This window comes from Amia ocellicauda, chromosome 9 (assembly GCF_036373705.1).
Source record: "Amia ocellicauda isolate fAmiCal2 chromosome 9, fAmiCal2.hap1, whole genome shotgun sequence".
NCBI classification, from domain to species: Eukaryota; Metazoa; Chordata; class Actinopteri; order Amiiformes; family Amiidae; genus Amia; species Amia ocellicauda.
The window spans coordinates 26,494,764-26,517,172 of record NC_089858.1 but is presented as its reverse complement, the minus strand read 5'-3'; the positions used below and the strand labels follow the sequence as shown (position 1 = coordinate 26,517,172).

At 37.7% G+C, this 22,409-nt stretch overlaps 2 protein-coding genes across 4 annotated transcripts; one reads left to right on the top strand and one right to left on the bottom strand.

The window, feature by feature from the left end:
• The first annotated feature begins 523 nt into the window (after nucleotides 1–523).
• On the top strand, nucleotides 524–7,857 carry LOC136759097 (aldo-keto reductase family 1 member B1). Of its 3 annotated transcripts, XM_066713933.1 has the most exons (12): nucleotides 579–610; nucleotides 1,164–1,179; nucleotides 1,608–1,705; nucleotides 2,429–2,599; nucleotides 3,233–3,349; nucleotides 3,571–3,648; nucleotides 4,061–4,177; nucleotides 4,553–4,665; nucleotides 6,316–6,403; nucleotides 6,512–6,595; nucleotides 6,883–6,965; nucleotides 7,539–7,857. In XM_066713933.1, the coding sequence occupies exons 3-12, from the start codon at nucleotides 1,631–1,633 to the stop codon at nucleotides 7,573–7,575; spliced, it is 963 nt and encodes a 320-aa protein (XP_066570030.1). In that variant the 5' UTR covers nucleotides 579–610; nucleotides 1,164–1,179; nucleotides 1,608–1,630; the 3' UTR covers nucleotides 7,576–7,857. The 3 variants fall into 3 exon arrangements, with proteins under 3 accessions (XP_066570028.1, XP_066570030.1, XP_066570031.1); XM_066713931.1 differs by lacking the exon at nucleotides 1,164–1,179 and having other exon boundaries at nucleotides 524–610; XM_066713934.1 differs by lacking the exons at nucleotides 579–610; nucleotides 1,164–1,179 and adding an exon at nucleotides 1,185–1,206.
• Nucleotides 7,858–8,355: 498 nt separating this feature from the next.
• On the bottom strand, nucleotides 8,356–21,131 carry LOC136759094 (1,5-anhydro-D-fructose reductase). Its single transcript, XM_066713926.1, has 11 exons — nucleotides 21,054–21,131; nucleotides 16,682–16,806; nucleotides 14,747–14,917; nucleotides 14,095–14,211; nucleotides 12,145–12,222; nucleotides 11,579–11,695; nucleotides 11,216–11,328; nucleotides 10,828–10,915; nucleotides 10,529–10,612; nucleotides 9,029–9,111; nucleotides 8,356–8,731 (listed from the first exon to the last, which is right to left on the bottom strand). The coding sequence occupies exons 2-11, from the start codon at nucleotides 16,766–16,768 to the stop codon at nucleotides 8,620–8,622; spliced, it is 1,050 nt and encodes a 349-aa protein (XP_066570023.1). The 5' UTR covers nucleotides 16,769–16,806; nucleotides 21,054–21,131; the 3' UTR covers nucleotides 8,356–8,619.
• Nucleotides 21,132–22,409: the final 1,278 nt, after the last annotated feature.

The following is a 22,409-nucleotide window of genomic DNA, read 5'->3' as shown; positions in this document are numbered from 1 at the left end:
AATACACAACATTCATGATGCTCAAAACCAGTTAAATTACTCTACACACATGCACATCCAATGGACTGAAACAGCAGCAAGATAAGGTGACTGTGGAATAACAGCATACAACATCCTGTGCACTCCATTCCACAGGACAAATATTCTCATATAATAAAATGCATAGAATGGAAATTAAATATAAAGAAAATGAAACAGATTAAACAAAATATATTGCAAAACTCCATGCAAAATCACACAATTGCATTTGCTATGTGTTGACATTCCAAAGATGGTCCAAAGAAATGTGTATATAGCGTTATTGTGCAACAATCAGAGAACTTTAATGAGACCCTTTGGTCAGCATTTTCCTCACTTCCTCACTTCCTACGTATCAAGACCAAAATACAACATCACAGAAGGTTGCCAGAAGGAAAAGTGTTTGCACCAGCAATGGAGACCACTGCTATAGAAGATCTGTCACTTTAAATGTTATCTGGGCTCTTGTTTACACACATCAGTTCCTGCTGGTCAGAACAGAGGTGATTGGTGGTCAGTGAGTCAGGTGGCTCTCTACACTGTTTTGTACCTTAAGAGTACACGAGGAAGAGGCAAGGAGGCGTCAGCACAGGTACAGATCATAGAGGATGTTTGTTGTGGATAAGTGTACTTTGTTCATGGCAACATGGCCCGGCTAGTCTATGGAAGTCAAGCGTTGCAGTTTTATTTGACTGAACCAGCATAACATGCTTTTACAACAAGCTGGTTAAGTTTAACCCCAGACAACACCTTCCCAAGGACCTTTCCTGCTTCATGAAGGCTTGAGACTTGCAACTCTGCAGACTGTAGTAGCATAAATAATAGTAATGATAATGGCCTCAATTTATAGACAAAGTGGAGACCTCAGATACATTTGCTTGCAAGGAAAGGAAGCTTTGTCTATAATCCACATTGTAATACAGTAGTTTCACTTTCATTGAAACTGCTTTCACAAAGTCTGCTCTCTGAGTTTGGGAAGTCCTGCTGTAAATTACCTTTAGTTTAGTTTGGGGTGGGTTGATGGTTGGAAAATGAAACACATTATCGTCTTTTAAATTAATGTAAATGTTGCCGATGCTAAAAATGATTTGAATGTGTTAATGTATCTCTTTATCTATTTATTGGTTTACTTATTTATTTTACAGCATCCAGAGTACAGAGGTAAATAATAATAACAATGATTTTCAGGTTTGTTTGAACAGCATAATACATTATTTTAACTTGCACAAGGACTGAAACAATGGGCCTGCTCTTTCGATGCTCATTCCTAACCTTCTGTATGAAATCCATGGGGTTTAAGGCCAGAAATTAGCAATATCTGCCTAGTTTAACCAGTGGCTGCATCAGCAATGCTTAATGTGGTGCCATGAGACAATTAGATTAAAATGAGGCAATTAAACTTTCTTAATGCACTTGTATGTCAACCACACAGGGAACTAACCAGCAAGTAAAAGCAGACTATTTACAATGGCTCCTTTAAAAAAAACAATAATAACTGTTTAATGATTACCAAAAAGAAAGAAAGCAATGTGGTCTCTGACCCGTGTGCGAGAGAAGCATTATTGCACTTTCTTTTCTCTTCACCGCAGACTCAGACAGCAAAGAACAGACAATGAACGTTTTGGAAGGCACAGTGAAACTCAACAATGGGAGGCTGATGCCACTGCTGGGTCTGGGGACTTGGAAGGTTTCTATTTTATTTTTACTACTTAGTCTTTTAATGGTCAAACTTTCTCTTACGCACATGTTATGTTGCTCTCCCCTACTGTTGAAGGTAGCCTTCGTGAAGTAGCCTTTGACAGTCACTATGCAGGTATCAAAGAGCAACAGGAATATGAAAGGGATTCAGGATTGTTTTCTGAAAGGTGCTTTCTGGACCAGCAGGGTTCAATAAATGCGATACTGGTATTCAAGAGGAATGGCAGGCTTACAAGCAACAGCAAAGAAAATATAAACATTTGATTGTGTTCAGCATGTTGAGCTTTCAGATTATTTGCCTGTTGATTTGACTAATCATTCCACAGTTGAATTCCACGCAGTGAACTTAGTGAGTTTATCAAAAAAGACACTGATCATAAAGCCATATTCTCTGTATTATAGGAGAATACTATATTAATACAGTCCTAGCTCAAGCATGTACAAACAACAGAGAAATTGAGCCTGAATACTTCTATATTGTGGCAGACTGTAAAATATAAAGATGGGGTGTTGCTACAGTTTCACCTTTCACCCCCCCTCAATCAGAAATCATGAAAAACATCTGTCTCATTTTCCTCATTTGTTTGATGTCCAGAGTTACTGTTATACAATACTGAGTTCTGGGGAGCAGTTTATAAGGGTCAATCACTACACCAGGTGTCACAGAAAACATACTGCATCATGATTGTCTCCGTTTTGGTTTTCTCTGTAGACGACCACAGCACAAGTACTCCAGGGCGCCACAGAGGCGGCCATTGCTGCTGGCTACCGACACATCGACACCGCCTACAGCTACAAGAATGAAACTGAGCTAGGGAAAGCCATCAGAGCCAAAATTCAGCAGGGCATCATCAAACGTGAGGACATGTTCATTGTCAGCAAGGTGAGAGCCTCCACTTCAAAAGGACACTGCACATAGGACAGTAATAGTGCAGGGCATGGGAGGGGAAAAAATGAAGCCACCTCCTTCACTGTCTATAGTGCCTATCAAAGCGGCAGGATGACAGGATCAGTGTTGCACTGTGCAGAACCCCCCACACAGAAGGGTTCCTTTAAAAAAACAAATGCATTTCTTGCTAAAGCATGACTGAACCTACAACACGAAAAAAAAAAAAGAAATAACAATGGAATGCATATAGCTTCAGATTGAAAGTCCTTCCCTGGTTCTAACTAATTACTAACAAATTCTAGTCAAGAAAAAATGGTTAGAACCATAATAGGGGAAGCAAGACAGCTGGCCATTTTGAAATCTTAATACATTACATTTTCAAGGTAATTTAACCATGGATAAATCATGCATATACTTGGCTTTGCCATAATCTGCCATAATTTGTAAAATGGTTTACTATCCCTCTCTGTAATTTCACTTTGCTTTCCTACATGTTCTTGTATTTTACCATGACATATTCCAGTAAACTGCAGGGTATAGGGCTTAAGAGCCAGACTGGGGTCAGTTATAACAGAGACTGTAGTTTATATTCTGCTTAATGGTGAATAAGCCTCTTTGTTTGTGCAGCTCTGGTGTACATACCATTCCCCAAAAGATGTGCCCCTGTGTTTGAACAAGTCCTTAGAAGACCTGCAGATGGATTATGTGGACCTCTACCTCATTCACTTCCCTGTGGCCTTCAAGGTAACTGGTTGAACAGGAAGCCTCTGGATGCTCTTCTGTTTGGATGAGGGTGGTAGAAATGTTCATAGGTCACACTTAATGGCCTTATGTAAACATAAACATAAGCAGGTTATGTTAATAGTTGTTCTTGATGAATTGTTATTTTCACCGGGGCACAGACCTTTGTTCTCCCCTCCTTTGATGTAAGTTATAGCAAATTATTTGTTTGTTTTGTTTTGCAGCGAATAGATGATGAGTTGTTCCCCATGAAAGATGGCATGGTTCTTACCGAAGACACAGATTACATTGATACCTGGAAGGTAACAAAAAGGCTATTATATTGGTGCTCCCTTTGACATGAGAAATGTTGGCAAAAGGCATGCAAGGTTCTGCAGAGCTATTCCCTAACCTGTAACCTACTGCCGGGGGGTGAGGATGGTACATTTTATTGCAGTCGTTAAACTACTGCAGCCTTAGAGGCCAGCTGAACAGGGCATGTGCAATTTAAGAAGTCATAAAAAACTAACAAGCCAGAGAAACTGGCCTGTCTTGCTAGTTTGGCTGGTAGCTGCTTGTGGATTTCATCAGATGTCATTATTTAAATTTGTATATTAGGTTCTTCATTCTAGGCACCTTCGCCTGGACTCTAATTTTGTCTGGGTACCCTGTTGATAATGTAGTAGCTGACTGGGTTTGTCTGCTGTAGTTCAGTGAGCAGTGTGTGTTTTCCAGGCAATGGAGTCTCTGGTGAGCTCAGGCCGAGTGAAGAGCATCGGGGTGTCCAACTTCAACATCTCCCAGCTGCAGAGGCTGCTGTCTGTTGCCAAGATCCCGCCAGCTGTCAATCAGGTAGAGTCCCTTGTTTTTTGTGTGTTTTCCAAATGGAATGAGAAGAGGTGGCATCCTTTCTTGATGGCAGCTCACAAGAGAACAAAAGCAAAGACATTATTGAGTGGTGTCTATGTGGCTGATCAGTGATGTCTATCCCTATCTCAAATGTAGCTGATTGCAGATCTTTTTCTTCTTCTTCTTTGTATATTGAAGCATAACTAAAGTGTAAATGCCATTCCCAAATAACTAGCAGACTCCCTTAAGAAATTCTGAATTTTATTTTGTGAGGTAATGTTTAGACATCTTACACTCTTGACACAGTCTTATAAATACGAGGGGAAAAAAACAGAATGATTGTCCTTGCACTGACACAAACCTCTGATGTCTTCAAAGGTGGAGCTGCATCCATACCTGGTTCAGTCAGACCTTGTGAAGTTCTGTAAAGTCAACAACATTGTTCTGACTGCTTACAGCCCCTTTGGGTCCCCGGGGAGGCCCAAAGAATAGTGAGTATAACCCGACACAAGCTACACTGGATGTTTTTTCTGCTTTGAGTGAATTTGCATCGACAGATGTGAAGTTAACATAATAGTAAGACATATATGCTCATTTTTTCTTTTGTGCTTCAATTATCAGCACCATAAAGGAACATCAGTTAGTTACTAGGCTTCAGTTTGTGTTATGCACAGAACAGATTGAAATCTTTATTCAGCACAGGGGGAAGCCATTGCATTTTCCATTTAAACGTAATTGATTATGATTGGGTAACATAGGGGTTGTGAAAGGAGCATTTTAAAATGGTTAGCAAAGGTCAAAGGCCAGGGATGGTGAACCTGCAGCACGCAGAGCCATATAGGTTGGCACGCAAAGTGAGTGACTGCATTTTTTTTTTGTTTCTGTTTGTTTTTTGCCAGCCCGCCCCTTAATTGTCTAAACTGATTGGCACTTTAGAAAACCAGTCAGTATATTTGGCAGTGATGGCACCGCCCCCAAGTAATTGAGCAGCAGGGGAAATTGCATTTTGTTTACCATTATCTCCTGTATCAAATGGAGAAAAGGCCACATTCATTCGTATTTAAAAACTTCATAAAGTTTGCAAAAGAGAGCTGTAAATTCTCAAAAATAAATAAATTATGCCTTTGTTTTGAGAGTACATTTGTGCACACTCATAATCACGGTAGATTGATACTACTGCATTATTTTTTTCTTAAAACATAAGTGGCACAAAATGTATATTAATCTATCAGTTTTAATTATTTTACAAAATGTAAAAGCAGTAGATATGAAGTAAATATACGTTGAAAAAAGGAGCATTGGTAATGATTGAGTGCAAACAAACACAAAACAATATGGAAGGATTACTAATGCAGCCAAATGAACAAACTTGTACTTATTGTACATGTAATGGCAGGGCAATGGGAGAATCTGTGGGAGCTTGTTTTGGGGGTAGATTGTGATTTTAATGGGGTTTATAAATGTACTTTATCATTATAATCCTCAAACTTAATGCGTGATTAAATGTGATTCATGCATTTTACTGCACTGTATCAATACTACAAACATTTAAATTATGTATTCATTGTATGATGCACTTATTTGTATTCTTTAATGCTTTGCTTTAAATGCTTTGGCATGGTGTTCCACAATATTCAATTAAGACTGATTGATTTACTTTGAATGAGAATTAAAGATTCCCATTGTCCAAAATAATGGGGATTGGCAGTGGATGCAGGTGGCAGGTGGGTGGTATCCGTCCATAGTTTTTAGATTGTTCCGTATTGTGTTTTGTTTTGTTGGCATGTTTGCTTAATAAATTAATAAATATAAATATTGGTTTAAAAAATAGACGTTTAGCCCCTGTACAAACTTTAATATCCCTAATTTATCATTGGCACCCTTTGGCACTTAGCAAAGTATACAAACCAGACTTTGGGCACTCCATTCAAAAAAGGTTCATCATCCCTGGTCTAGGCATTGTATTTACAGGCTGAGAAATTGAAAAAATAAATGAGCATTTGCACTTCCTACTGGAGTTTGTACATTTTACCACAGCTCTTGTGTTCTTTGTTTACAAACTTGTTTATGTGTGCTTTGGAGGACAGCCAGACAGTAGATTTTTGGAACCAATACCAAAAGTTGTCTCCTCTTCTGTGCAGCCACAGAGGAGCCATGGACCCAGAGAAGATACTGCAGGACCCAGTTGTGGCTGAGATTGCCAAGAAACACCAGAGGAGCTCAGCGCAGGTACTCAGTGCTCCACAGTACTTTGAATATTCTATAGCATGATATAAAAATGAAATAAGAAGCAGAGTGATCACTCTGTGCTGAAGCCTGTGTGGTTTTGCTTGACAGATCTTACTGAGGTATCATGTACAGCAAGGGATTGCTGTTATTCCAAAGAGTGTCAAACCCAACCACATATTGGAGAACACCAAGGTAACAAGGTCTTTATTCAACTGGAACTTGATATTTAAATAATATCTTCTGCTAAGGTAATATTTGATAAGATTACACTGAGCCCTATCACAAGAAACATTTCTCAAACCTGCAGCAGCCCCTAAATTATAAGCTTTTCATTGCTATCCAAGAAAGAGTGGTTAAACATTTATTCTGCAGTTTGCCACAGTTTGTTTTTTGCTTATGCATTCCTGTTTCTGTGGCAGCTTATGGCCAGGCACTTAATTTTCTATTGTAAATGAGCATATAAATTGGTTATCCAACAGATTTTTGACTTCTCCTTGGATGAGGAAGACATGAAAGCCTTGTGTGGTCTGGACAGGGGGTGGAAAGCTTGTGTCCTGGATTCGTAAGTATTTTGTTGTTGCCCTTCATTAGCATCCACTTCTGTTTCAATATCTTTTTAAGGTTTTTACACTTAAACAGTCAGAAACTGCTTAAACAGTCCCAACACCTGTTCTTGAAGTTTCATAGGACAAACATGTTTTTGCTGTAAACAAGCTCTGTGCCCTTTGCACAGTTTTCTCCTGCTAATATAAAACAAATAAAACCGGGTATGAGATTTGAAGGAGGAATACAAGTTCAATTTCTGTTTTTTGGCAAAAGCAACCAATATTAAGAGAGATTAGATTTTGTATTTTCCCATAAAATCCAAGTTTTCAAGAAAATATTTCAGTATTAGATTTGTATTATTTTTCAAACATATAATTGGGTAATTTAAAATGTCTCCTTTTCCATAGCAACAGGGAATCCTATACAATAGAAACACTAAATGTGAGCACAGTCCTGAAAATTACAACCTCCCCTTTAATAAACCCATATTCAAAGTCAAAACAATCTTACATTTTATCTTACAATTTGAAGATTGCATCGGATACAAAAGCCTGAAAGACTGTGTGATTTTTTTGTGTATTTGCAACAGGGTCAAGACACATCCTTACTATCCTTTCGAATACTGAAGCATCTCAGAACTTAGCCCTCAGAGGAACACTGCGGTCTGGTGACAGACAAGAAGACCAGGGTTATGCATTGAGATCATGAAGACAATCCCAGGGTCTCAAAAAACGGTGTGCTTCCACAGCCTATTCAGTCCCTTCTAATACCAGAGAGGCATCATGTCCACAGTGTATTAAAATACTACTTCTGTTTTAGGAGTAGCATTTTCTGTCTGGTGAAGTAAAGTGCCTAAATAATCCGCAACATGTTAATCTAAAACAAATAAATCAACCTGTAAAAAAGTTTTTGCTTTTTCTTTCATAATCTTTACATAATCTGAAGCTTGAGTTGAATCTCCTTGAGAATTATTTTGGACTTTTACTCAAAACCTATTCTCCCATAAAATAAATGCATACATATTTTGTGGTGATCATGACAAACACAAACTTAATCTATTCAATTGTCTATCTATGGGTATGTTGTTTGGAGTTTTTTTTTATATATATACTGTATATAATGGGTTGTTTGGTCCTGTTATTTCAGAAAGTTGGCTGTTGTATAAATTATTCATTTAAAAAATAGGAACATTTAATCATATTTAAAAAGTAAAAGTTGTGAGGAAATGTTACAATTGTTACAACATTTCTGAACTACAACACCCATAATCCAATGCGTGCAGTGCCATCTCCTTTTGAAGACGTCATTACAATGCGAAAGATGACAGCACAACCAAACATCCTTTTTTTGAGCATCATGAATATCAAATTATGAGACATTATTGAAATCGCATATTAAACAATGGGTTCTGCTAAAGTTTATTACTCATTTCACATGAATGAATATATAGATAGATAGATAGATAGATAGATAGATAGATTAGATAGATAGAACAGTGTCTTGTCTTGCCATGTCTTGAACAGAAAATATATAGTCCAAAAGCTTCTGCTGAGATGAGGAAACTAGGCAGGGCAGTAAACCACGTGTAACATTCTTAAAACAATTATACACATTTCCATAAAACACCTAGAACTATCAAATAGCTAAAGCGGAGGTATAGATTTGTTTTCTTAATTATTGCTTCTGACACCTGTTCTCAGATTATGTACGTCAGATATTCCGTCACAGGCTCTCCATGAGACATATGAGTCTTTGAAAGGAAAAAACAGGTGTGACTTCATCCTACAAAACAAGGGACACAGACAGGGATTCAGTGAAGCTCCTTCCAAAACTCTTGTTGAGGGAGACACCAGAAAACATTTACCACAATCATTCTTGCACTTGTTTTTTTTATCTAATGGAAGAACAAAATTAGAATGGAATGTTCCAGAAAGGCAAATAAAGAATCCGTATTTGCAATTTAAGAATTGGTTTTGATTCTGTGATTGGTTTGATTTTACTTCATTGAAAAAAGAAAAACAAAAAGCTTCATAAAACATATAGAAACAATGTAACAAGAGGAAGTTGGCACATGCTTACGGCTCAATAAAACAGCCTCTCCACCCTTTGTCCAGGCTCTTCAGGGCTTTCATATCGTCTTCATCCAGAGAAAAGTCAAACACCTACCAAACCCACAAGAGTGAGAATGCGAGTATATATTACTGATATCAGGCTTGGGGGTCAATTCAATTAAGTCAACCTCAATGCAATTCATTTCTACATCAATTCCATCAATTTAATTCTCCCTAGTGCAATGCATTCAATTCAGATAGAACTGCAATTCCAGGGCTGGGGTCACATCCGCCAATTCAGCACCAGTTTAGTCCATGATATCCTAGAATTCAATTCCTTCTGCAGATGAAGTCTTACCATTCAAATTCCATCCCATTGTTCGAGTCTCAATTTTAAGTCTTTAAGGGCTGTCTAACCAGTCTAACCAGAATGTTTTTATTGCAGCAAGATGTGCCTTCATGTTTAAAAATAAGAATGATGTACATTTTATGTAGAAAAATAATATTGAAATCTTACAAAATAAGTGTGTTTTTTATTATGTAGGATTAGAATTATTTTAATATTGATTGGACTGATTGCTAATGTTATTTATACAATGGGTTTTAAAAATCAGGAGTTTAACCTTTGAATTTTCAACCTGTGTCTTGGGTTTCATTTGAAGGGAAACTGTGTCGACCCACCTGATCTTTAAAAGCCTGTGAGGGTGTGTGCATAAGGTATAGGGTTAGTTTATTCCCCAGGTTCTTGGTTGCTATAGCCCTTGCCACAGTGTCTAGATGTTACAATGGGTTACTATGAACACTAAATTGTGAAAACCTCAATTATAATAATTAGTTATTTCATTGTTCGCAAGATGACTCTTCTATGTGTTTAAACAAATATCAATGGATCCTGCTGTGTATCATGCCATACTGGATCTAATGAATTGTGAATAAGAGTTAACATTGTGCTGGAGGTTACACTCGCAGGAGTACATTTAATAAGAGCAACAAGCGATCTCTTTCTCGTTGAAACTTCAGCTCTAATCAGTTCATCAGTCCTGTTGTCACCAAATTGCAAGTACACATGCAGACTATTCCAGAGTTTTAAAAACCTATTAGGCAAAGTATGACAATATTGCTTTTACTTAGCAGACATGTAATGGAATTGAGGGTTCTAGGCCCTTAAAAAACAAATCCAATTAAATTCCAACTATGATTGTCTGAACTCCAATTCATGATCAATTCCTCAGTTGCTCACACTTGAATTGGAATTAACCCCAATTCTGACTGATATCCAAGCAAAACCCACCCAAATAGGGAACACAGTTTCAGTATGAGGAGTTTGATTAAGAGCAAACCTGGTTAATGCCAAGTTCTGCTTTGCCATAATGTGATGTTATTTAACTAAGATTTCATTTAAGAGATGAAGACCCTGTGGTGCAGTAATTTACATTTTGAAGCAAGGATATTAAATGCCAGTCAACAAAAAAAAAGACTGGACAGCAGGCCTTAGCCTCCACTAGCATGCTTTCCTTGCTCAGCTTACCTTGGTGTTTTCCAGAATGTGTTTGGGGGATGCACTTTTTGGAATAACTGAAATATCCTGCTGCAGGTGAAACCTCAGTAAGATCTGCAGGACAGAAGGTTTCAAACAGGGAATCATGTGTTTGCCGGCAAACAAAAGACTATAAAACAACTTCAAATGACTGATCAATCTGATTGTATTGTATGTGCAGGGATGTCACCTGCCCCCATAACTCCTGGACAATCTAAGGCAGTATAGACTTTAATTTAATTTTACTCAGCAATGATGAACTGATGTTTTATGGTTTTCTTCAGTCTCACCTGAGCTGGAGTCCTCTGATGTTTCCTTGCGATGTCGTTGACAACAGGGTCCTCCAGGAGTTTCCCTGGGTCGGCGGCCCCTCTGTGACTGCAGCCCCAGAAACAGGTTGCAAACAGCATGAGAGTCTAGTCATTGGCTGTGTTTTCATAAGAGTTTCAGTCCAAATATAAACCTTGTTTACCAGAAAAGGTTGTGATTCTATGGAAACAATCCTAATGAAAGCAATGTGTGAGCGGTCAGGGGGGAACAGTATAGGGAACCTGGAACTCAGAGAGGAGGTCCTCAGAATACAACACAAGTTCACAGAGAAATTATAGAGGAAAAAAAAAACTTACAAATAATGATTACACAAAAACAACAATAAGCTGTGTAGCAAGTCACGCTCACAATTCTTTTGGCTTCCCGGGAGACCCAAAGGGGCTGTAAGCAGTCAGAGCGATGTTCTTGACTTTACAGAACTTCACAAGGTCTGACTGAACCAGGTACGGATGCAGCTCCACCTGCAAGGAAATCAGAGGTGTGTGTCAGTAACAAGACAGACCATGCTATCAGTATTTAGGGTGTAAAGTAATTATGACAATGTACGAATAACACATTTTTAGCAGCCTTTTAAATTATATATTTTTCCAGAAACATGTATGACTAAATAATCTAAATAACTAATGGAATTCCTAGAAAGCAAAAGTAATTAATTGACAATAAGATGCTATGACTCGTGCTGTCATGAATTGCTGCTGGGAAATGCTCTACCTGATTGACAGCTGGCGGGATTTTGGCAACAGACAGCAGCCTCTGCAGCTGGGAGATGTTGAAGTTGGACACCCCGATGCTCTTCACTCGGCCTGAGCTCACCAGAGACTCCATTGCCTGGAATACAATGCAGCACTGAACTCTGTCTAATGCGCAATAATAATATGAAAATGGTGTGGAGACTAAAAATAAGAGAGAATAAGTAACAATGTTTATATGGCAATTTCATAAACTGATCTACTTAAAAACAGGTGTAGAATTTAAACAGAGGTTGCAAGGTTTCCAATAGGTGTTGAAGTCTTCCAAATGGTTTTATGTATGAACTGGAAATAACAGAAACAACTCATTTGTAAAGACATTCCTCATATTCAGTCCCTAATGCACCAACCCCTAATTCACACGTATGACTGTGTGGTGTCATTTCCTGGTTGAACTTCAGGTTCTGTTTTGGGAAAAGTCTTTGTGGATGAGCTGCTCCTCAAGCCTCTACAGAAAGAAACGCCTGTCATGTGGGGGTTGTAGTCAGAGCAATGCATGTTCAGGTGCAATATATATGTTCAGGTTACCTTCCATGTGTCCACGTAATCCATGTCTGAAAACAGAATTTTCTCATCTTTTTTAGGGTAGATCTCATCTCCTTGCCGCTGAAAAATAAACAGGTGAATGTCAATTGGGCAGTTTTGACCAAGTAGTATCAGATCTCACTCAAGGGAACAGAATGTGGAAACTAAAACACTTTCCCATAAACACATTCACTTATGCAAAGATTATTAACAGGTTCTTTTATCTGGGGTCCACAGAGTCTGCAACATGGAGAGACATAGGGCATAATTTTATTACTTTATTATTTATTTATTTGTTTTTTATTAAAAACTGCAAAACTTAAAAAGTTAAAAGCCAAGGCATTCCAGAAAAAGTGAAAATCCTGGACACTGTCCAAAATAACTCCCAGAGTCTCTGCCGCAAGCAAAACTTCCAGAGGGCTTCAAGAAGGAGATGTCTCTCTGAAGAGTCCCTTGCTGTGTCCGGGTGCTCTCAATTAAATGCAGACTTTAAAACTCTTGTAGTCTGGAAGAAGTGCATCCAGGAGCAAAAGTCTTTGCGGAAGTAATAAAAGATTCTTGAAGATAAAACCAACAATTTAAAACCCCATATAAAAACAGTAAGCATAGCAGCAGCAGGGAGGTTTAAAAACGCACACAAAAGCTCAAATTAAATCATAAAGATATGTTCTTGCATTGGTCATCTTTTAAGTAGGGCTGTAAACCTATGTTTAATAGCGCGAATATGTGTGACGTCATGAATACCGGTCGCCGCCATGTTGGAGGACAAGCAAAGCGATGCAGAGGTTAATGGTCTTAGTCTGCTGTGCACTTACGAGTGTGTGTGATTGTGTTGTGCCTTTCAACTACCTCAAAAATGTAATCAGTGCATGTCCTGGACATTTCTGTGTGAAAATATGTGTCAGGTTCCAATCTCGATTCGATAAAAATGTAATTAAATAATTATTATTTTAATGATTATTATCAGTATTACATTTTGTGACGCATTCAGTGTAAATCCGAATCAACCCGCACATGTATTTTATGCATTCTGATCAGGATCAGCACTACTCTCTAGTGACATAGATAGTTTATGCATGGTACCGCCATGATCCTGATCAGCTTGCCAAATACCCCTTGAAATGATGGTTAATAAATGTGTTAATTCAATAATGAAAACTTGATTGTATTGAACACGAATCTAATCATATTGACGTGTAGATCCAAACTAGCCTGCAAAACTTTGCTACAAGTTATAATAACACAATGTAACACAATTTTTGTTCCGGGTAGTAAGTGTTATCTCCTAATTGGTTATGCCAAAAGTATAGTAAATGGCTATTACTCCCCACAAACTTTGCTTTTGTGAACAGTGATATTGAAATGTAACTATTTCCAATGAGAAAACAGACAAATTTGTCTTTACGTTCACATAAAGTCAGAAAAAAAAACATATGAATCCAAATTAACATGTATTTAATACAAAAATGATTACAAAAGATTTAGAAGTGAGTAGATTTTCAAGATTTACGATTATACTGTATTTACTGTATTAGCTTAATATTGAAGAAAAATCTATTTTCTCACTGAACAAAAAATAATAATTGAACATAAAACATGTAATGTAATTGAAAGACAAAATAATAGTAATACTAAACATTTAGGCTTATACGCACAACAACTAAATCCCCCAGCCACTGCACCAGAATGTGGTGCTCAATGCTCATTAGATCGGCAATCATTGCAAATCAATCAATAAAACAAAACCAATCATAAGTGTAAAAATCTCAAATCAAGAAATCAAACGAAAGTGTTAAATGTATAAACAAATGTGTAAATAAAACCAAGCTAAGCTAATTAAGTATGAATGCAGGCTACCACAGGTGACATCTTACTTTAGTACAGTTTTACATCTCTATTCAAGAGGTGAGCACTTACTCCTTCAGAACAACACTCATCTATTTGAGCAGTTACCTGCAAGGCCATAGGGAAGTGAATGAGGTAGAGGTCCACATAGTCCAGCTGCAGGGCTTCTAAAGACTTGTTGAAACCCACAGGCACGTCTTCAGGGGAGTGGAAAGTGAGCCAGAGCTGCACAAACACCAGCCAGCAGTGAGTTGTTGTGTTGTATCAATACCAGGAAAAGGTCTAAATTCATTCTCCTCAACTGGCACATCCATCCTTGATAACTTTCAGTTTGAAATTCTAGCGGGGCAGCAGTGTGTAGTAGCACTTTGGGCTCTGGAGTTGTAATGGATTCATCAAACCCTCAGTGGCGATTCCGCTATTGTACATTTGAGCAAAGGCTTTTTACACAACTATAAAAGGGGTTCTCCAGATAAGTTGGAATCCAGAAACCAAAATAAATATGAATTACTAGTTCACTACATTAAAGAATATGGGCATGAATTCATATTATATCAACAGTATATATATATATATATACATATATATATATATATATATATATATATATATATATATATATACATAACATTTTAAATAGTTTTCACCCTCCAACATAGATTTGCTATACCATCTTGTAGGCTTAACTCTCACAGTGAGGACACAGGTGGCATTGTTTTCCATTGTTAAGACCTCTGCCCTTTAAACCCCACTCTCTCACCTTGGTGACAATGAACAAGTCCTCTCGCTTGACCACCCCTTTTTGAATTTGGGCCTTAATGGCTTTCCCTATTTCGGCCTCGTTCATGTAATAGAAGGCTGTATCGAAGTGTCTGTATCCAGCAGCAATGGCCGTTTCTATGGTGTCTTGAACACTTCCAGGTTCTGTGTTCTGCAGCAGAAAGAAAACACATTTCTGGTCCTATCTGTTATCATTGATGTTATCTAACACAGGTTCAACTCAACAGCATCTGTTTTCACTGTTTACTCACACATACAGGGCTCTGCGTTGGTCATTGATTTACTCATAAGTAAGGGCAGGACGAAAGTTTATTATAGTTACTGTAACATACTTACAACTTATCACGCCCACAAAATGGATGTTAAATTTTCCCATAAATGATACTGTATTGTGTTTGAACTACTGGTCTTACCTAACATTAAATCTTCACATTGCATTCAGAGCCGGGCGTCCCTATACGGTCTCTAGACAAGTTGCGCAGGGCCCCGCAAATTATGCAAGGGCCCCGCCTCCCCCGCATGTCAAAGCAGGGGTCAATGTTTACAACTTCGATGAGAGGATGAAGCGGAACTATCCTTCTGATCACGAAAAGGGAAAAAAACTCCATGAGGGTAAATTGTGGGAACAGCAATCAGATAAACTTGTGTTCTCTCCTCTCCAAGTTTGATGTCAGTAAATAACAGTAACGTTAAGTTGATGTGCCAGCTTGCACTGCATCTCTCTCTAGTCTGTCTGTCTTGCTAGCCTAGCTGGGCAGTGCATCTCTGGGTCTGTCTGTGTCTTGCTTGCTTGTCAGCCACTTACAGGGCTGCGTTCTGTTACTTTGAGCCTGACAAAAGTGAGAATGAAATACAACTATTTATTACGTTTCTTAAACGCCAATGGGCAATGGTGTTTATAAACTGTAGCTCGGAAAAGATAACCACGTCATGCATGTACATGCGTTCATATGCGCGTCCACGAAATGAAACTTTCCAGCAGCTACCTCTGTGGGGACCAGTCCAAACGGGCATGATGGCATCATTTTAAAACAAGACAATGATTATCTAGTCTCTCAGTCAAGGTTTAGTTACAACTCTAAACTAATGCAAGATGGAAAGCAATGGGTTGACATTGACTATTGATTTGTTTATTGAATTTAAAATGTTGATTAGCTGGGCATACTGGGCAATATTGATGCACATCTCTCAGTAAATATTAACCATCAAGTATTAAGCCAAGCCATAGTATAAATAGTATTTTATATTTGAAAATGCATAAAAGGAAATCTGGGGGAGCCAGTTTGAATGGGCCTGATGCAGCTGATACAATTAATAATAGTATTGTTATCTATAATTTACAGGTGCTGTGCTTAAGTTTGTCAGTAGAGGAGATGCTGGATCATCAGCCAGTACAAGCACAGACTCACTGGACTAATTACCAGGCAGCAGAGCCAAAACTCAGTGTTATATTTTATTATTTTCTACATTTTATATGCTCTACAATTTCTTATTCATGTTAATGTTAATATTCACTTATCTTAAGATTATATAGAAAATATTATATTCAATAAATATTGTTTGTTTATACCTCATTCACTCACAGATGGAGCAAATTGTTTTAAAGGAGGGAGGATTGCAGTGGGAGCAATGGGGTGTCAGGTGTGGCAGTGGCAAATGGTTTACATGACTCACGGGTTAGGTAGGAGGGCCCCTTAGCAGAATTTTGCTTAGGGCCCCAGGGAGGTCAGGACCAGCTCTGATTGCATTTAATCTCAAATAATGTATACATTACAAAGCCATGGCAAACAACATGAGGAAACAAAATAAGTGTCTAAATTTACATACACTCACAATATTATTTACTTTGATGTTCCCTTCATGGGGTCAGCCTTGTTTAGTGGCTGGCATTAACCAGAGCTGGACTGGACTTTACCTGCCATGTGCCCAGACCCAGCAGTGGCATCAGCCTCCCATCGTTGAGTTTAGCAACTGATTCTGAAATGCCAAGCATGTGTGCCATCACTGCCCGTTCTGCTCTGTTGTTCTGTATACAAGATTCTACGTTAAACAAATAAAGTGAACGTGTTAATTCTGTTATCAATTGAAATGTCAAGACAATGTCAACAAAATGTCAATTATAAAACCAGGAATATGGGAAGGAGGAGGTCATATAATAAATGAGAAAAACACACACACACACAGTAATGATGTAGCCTATATTTATAATACAGGATTTAGTCGACTGAATGAACACAACAGGGACACCTTTTTTCTCAGCCTCCAACAGTCTTTCAGCTCATTTGCATACCCCTGTATAATGTTCCAATAGCACAACACACTGGAATACACTTTGAAATGTGATATTCATATGTACTCTAAGGTAATGCTTCAAATAAGAGATTACACTAGCCTGTATATGTTTGATTTGAGCATTTGCCCGCCTACAGACGAAATTCTAATTCCCAGCTAGTTTAGAGTTATATTGCTCTACGATATGGTCATATTAATGTAATAATATCAAGGCTAGAGTTCTAAGTTTGCAGGTGTTGATTTTCTGCTAATGAACACTTAGCTATAGGTCCTTAACTTTAAAGCCAGTGCCACTGCGGAGGATGTGATAGGTAACCGTGACTACTGAGGCTTCTTTTCTTTATTTCCACAAATCCATCTTCAGCCAGTAAGTCAATAAAGCACCCCTTGTCAAACGTGGTAGTATTTCAATCGTGCAGAGCTTATGAGACAAATTCCTGAAATCATTTTTCTAAGGCATATTGTATTGATTGTATGCTAATGGGTAATATATATTTAAAAAGCATATCACTTTGTTCCTATATTTACTTATTTGTAATGATGCACAAACTAAACAAGCACAGGTCAATGGCTGTGCGATCTACTAGGTGCTATAACTTCCCTTTGTGAGGGATCATAATATTTTTGACTTAGATGGAATAGGATAACACACAGTGCATGTGTCAAACCTTTATGATGATTATTCCCCCAAACAGTCACACATAAATTACTAACACACAACTGATTAAGTAAGGCAAATTAATTTACCAATACCGTATATTCAACATTATTTTTAAATATTTGTCGAACCTCATGTAATTCAGTCAGTTTAATGGAGCTACACTACCCCTTCTGGAAAATGTTGTTAGACACAATCAGTTGAATCACTTGTTGTTCAAGAAGTCTTGTTGCTTGTTGAAGCCACTCTGAGAGGTGCAGTGCGCAGACTGACTGTGTCTCTGATCACTGTGCTCTCCAGGAGAACTGAAGGACCCAGAGCACTTCCATTATGGGGAGGAGACCATGCTAGCCTGGCAGGAGGGCCACCTGAGTCCAGACATCATGGAGGAGCAGAAGAAAGTAAAGGCAGCTGATCTGATTATATTTCAGGTAAAGCTGTAAACTATGGCAACTATGTCTGATGAACTTCAGAACTAGACCAACAGGGCATTTCTCCCCCTGAAGGAGGACATCAAAGTTGGATTTACAACATAGATTTCTCTTAATACAGTTTTGCTCATTCTTAGTGTTCTGGAAGATTTGAAGTGGCTCATGTTTTATGTTTGTGTGCATCTCTGTGTCCCCAGTTCCCAATATTTGACAGTCACAAATATTATAGAGTGTAGAGTGTACTCTCTCTACTGTCATTGTTGCTGTGGCATAACTGTAATTTAACCATGTGATTAAAAGTGGTGTAGAAATCGGTTGGTGTCTATCTTTTCAGCTAATTTTTCACTGCCCTGCCAGACAAGATGTAGCATACAATGAGGCTGCATTTCTGTGGCACATTTCAAAAGCAAAGACAATAGGCTTGTTTACACTGCCATTTCTGATCCTGATCAAATGCATTGGTAGTGTTTAATCCTGCTAATAATATTGAAGAGTGAAGATTTCAAAACCTTTAAGCCAGTGTTATAATTACATGTCAAATATCATCTACAGCAGAGAACCACAAAGAAAAATATACACCCAAAAGATTCAAATAGAAACCTAAACCAATAATATTTCAAAATAATGCCTACATTTGGTAAAAGAGGTGTACCTGCCCCATTTCTGCTAATGTGATTTATGAACTACCCCAATATAAGAATCTTGCACTTTATTTTGTTGTGATTATAATTATCTAGATATAATTACGTCAGCTAGGTCTATATTATATGTACTCTTTGCATTTTTGTACAATGTTTTCAACATGGACAGCAAAGTGTGCCAACCCTGTTATGGACATTTGCTCATCTAACAATTTTTTTTTTCTTTAAAAAGAGTCTATCTTGAAAATCTTATATACAAAAAATAAAAATACATTGGTTGTGTAGTTCATTTATACACCTATAAATTTGAAATCCCATACAACTTCCACACATAAGACAATTTCCCTAACGAATAGGGTTAGTTGCCTTCAGGTTAGTAGTGTGGAGTAGTGGTTAGGGCTCTGAATGCTGGAGCACAGATTTGTGGGTTCAATCCCAGGTGAGGGGCACTGCCATTGTACCCTTGAGCAAGGCACTTTACCTAGATTGTTCCAGTAAATGCCCAGCTGTATAAATGGGTAAAATGTGATATACTGTAACAATTGTAAGTCACCTTATGGATAAGGGTGTCTGTTAAGAAATCAAGCAATAATAATAGCAGGGTTGACAGTAACAGAGCTGAGGGTAAGGTTGGCCATTACTCCACTTCTGCAGATTTGGGGATGCAAGTAAATTGTGAAAATGTACTTAATAACATATAATATATAATAACAAAACAAAAAAATGAATTGGGATTTAATCACATATATATCAACCAGAAAATGACCAAATGGGGTTGGGGACAAGTGAAAATAATTTTTAAAAATAGATGAACTCTTTAAACATCTTTAAATTCATTATTATGGTCATTTTGACCTCAGATTATGAAACATTTTTAAATTAAAAAATTAGGCAAGATTTTTACTGGATTTACACTAAAAATATGCAAGGGATGCAAAATGTCCCTTATTCGTGGAATGACCCAAGTCACTCTGGGGAAGGGAGCCCCATACTGAATTAATAAATAATAATGGATACATATTCAGGTAAATTAAAACTAAACATCACAAGAAAAACACCGGAATAATTACTATGAAACATTATTAGAACAAATCAATGCTGATAAGATATATTATGATCCCAACAGCCCCAAAACTCATCTTAATACTGACTGAAAAGACACTTACCTTAATGCATTACCAAGTCTGAAGTGACAGTGAAAAGGATAGATGTGAGCTGCCCATTTGAAGGGCTGTGGTTGCTTTACTATCGCTGACCTTTGTCCAGCTGCAAGGCCTTGAAAAATTATATAAGCTTCCCTGTCCCTCACTAACCCTCACCCAAGCACACTATTAGGCTCTGTGCTGCCAAAGTCACTATGGAAAACACCATCCTGATAAGGCAAAGGAGAATTAAGTTCAATTTCTGGACTTTAAACCAAAATTAAGTGAATATCCTGGGCCAAAATCTTTGTTTAAAGTGAACTTGTAAGCTAATGTGTGGTCAGGATCCCCTATGGCACTTGATATACTGGACCAAGAAACCAGAAGTTATGGACTTCTGGTGCAGGTACTAGTAGTTTTATTGTTGTAGCAAATTAAACAACTGTTTACAACCAGTCTCTTTTTACAAAATCACATTGATTTTATATCCCCCACAGGGATGCTTAACTACCTCACTTCTTCCTTCCTACCTACCTAAGAGAGTACATGGAACTTTAAAAATATACAGACGACTGGTTTCCAATCCACTTCAGGTACATCACTTCTGATTCACACCCAGTCTCTAATTATCTCTCACCCATTCCTTCTCCATTGATGAAGCCCTTCAAGCTCAGCTCTCTTCCTTTTTTGGAGTTTTGCGATTTGTCTCCCTCTGCTGAGCACTGCTGGGTCTGCAGGCTTTGGGTAAAAGCTGAAGTCCCGGGGTTGGAGTCTTTAGAATATTAGTGGTTTTATTATTTATTTATTTGTTTGTTTTGTATTGTACTTTCTTTGGTTGCAGAAAAAAAAACAGTGGTTGACTCGTTATAAGTGTGTCTGTTTTTCCTTTGTTCATTGGTACATTTGTTTATTTTTAACCCAGTACCTCCTTACATCTTTTTACTTTAATGCAGTGCTTTTACTCACCCACTGCTAAACCTTTTCCAAGTCTTATTTACATATAACCCAACATATATCAAAAAACATGTTACCTATGCAGTTCTGGAGAACCTATCCAACTAAAGTTTTCCATCTTCCACAATTCACAATTAAATGTAAAATTCACAATAAGAAACAGACTTACTGAGCTTCTAATTTTTAAGCTGCATCGCACCTTCCTTCAGGAAAACAGCCTTCAGTGCCCTCAGCATCCAAATCCATTAGCAGACCACATGATCAAGAAATGAAAGGAAGAAACATTTTAAATCTCCATGAAAACCAATCAGCTTTCAATATATATTACGTAATGGCTTTCCCATATTTCCTCTTAACCCATGGTTTAAATATTAGCTCTCTGCATGGCAGTGTGTAACAGGCCTTGCATAACAAACTGTGAATCTCTTATTTAGATAAGTTATGTCAATAGGAAAAGGAATATGATGTACCTGTATGATGATTGCCTCATGAAACAACAACAATTTCAAGATCTTTTATGGTATAAATGGGAATGGCATGGGACTAAGATTTGAGAAGTCTAAATTATTTCTCATGTGCGTCAAGGCAGATCAAAAGAGCTTGGGCAGGCTGCACATCATTTCAGGTCAATCTCTTGGGAGAAAAGTTTCAGTCCAGTAGAAGGATCAATGCAAGGCCTCAATTAACACTCAGAGTCACAGGCTTACTTCAGATATACACTTTTATTGGTTTAAATAGTTTGTACATTCTAGTAAAAAAAAATCATATGTGTGTGTGTGTGTGTGTGTGTGTGTGCGTGCGTGCATGTGTGTGTGCAGTCCTTCACAGTCCCTCCCTACCTTAGATTCATTTAATGCATTAAATCACCAAAACTTAGTCTTCTTAATTACTAAAATGAAAACTACAACCTGTGCACTAGACCCTATTCCCAATTAAAATGCTTAAACAATCTCTGCCATTAATTATTCACCTAATATACAATATTATTAATGCCTCTTTATCCTCAGGATCTCTTCCATCATTCTTTAAAATAGGCGTAATTTAACCACTTCTTAAGAAATCCAGTGCTGACCCAAATTCACTTAAACAGTACCGACCCATTTCAAACCTTCCCCTCATTTCAAAGGTTCTACAGAAAGTAGTTACAAACCAATTGCAAACTTTAACTGATAATGATATTTATGAAAACATTTAAATCAGACTTCCACTCCGCTCTGACTTTTGACACAATTGATCACCAAATCTTGATACACTGCTTATAAAACCATAATGTCTCATAATGTTCTATCATGGTTTAAATCATATCTGTCAAACAGACTCCAATATGTACAGATTAATTAAATCTACTCAAATTTAACTGAGGTTAAATCACAGGTCTTGGTCCTCGGACCTACACTTTTTTAATTGTACATGCTCCCTTTAGGTGATATAATTCAATTACATAATGTTAAGTTTCACAGCTACGCAGACGATATGCATTTATATTTGTCAGTAAATCCTAACAATACCGTACACATAGAAACAC

Excerpts from the sequence above, each read along its gene's own strand:
- LOC136759094 (XM_066713926.1), bottom strand. The coding sequence starts at position 16,768 with ATGGCACACATGCTTGGCATTTCAGAATCAGTTGCTAAACTCAACGAT. Across the intron at positions 10,613-10,827 it reads ATCAGAGGACTCCAGCTCAG|ATCTTACTGAGGTTTCACCT; the intron begins GTGAGACTGAAG and ends TCTGTCCTGCAG. Across the intron at positions 9,112-10,528 it reads ACATTCTGGAAAACACCAAG|GTGTTTGACTTTTCTCTGGA; the intron begins GTAAGCTGAGCA and ends TGGGTTTGGTAG.
- LOC136759097 (XM_066713931.1), top strand. The coding sequence starts at position 1,631 with ATGAACGTTTTGGAAGGCACAGTGAAACTCAACAATGGGAGGCTGATG. Across the intron at positions 2,600-3,232 it reads ACATGTTCATTGTCAGCAAG|CTCTGGTGTACATACCATTC; the intron begins GTGAGAGCCTCC and ends TTGTTTGTGCAG. Across the intron at positions 3,649-4,060 it reads ATTACATTGATACCTGGAAG|GCAATGGAGTCTCTGGTGAG; the intron begins GTAACAAAAAGG and ends TGTGTTTTCCAG.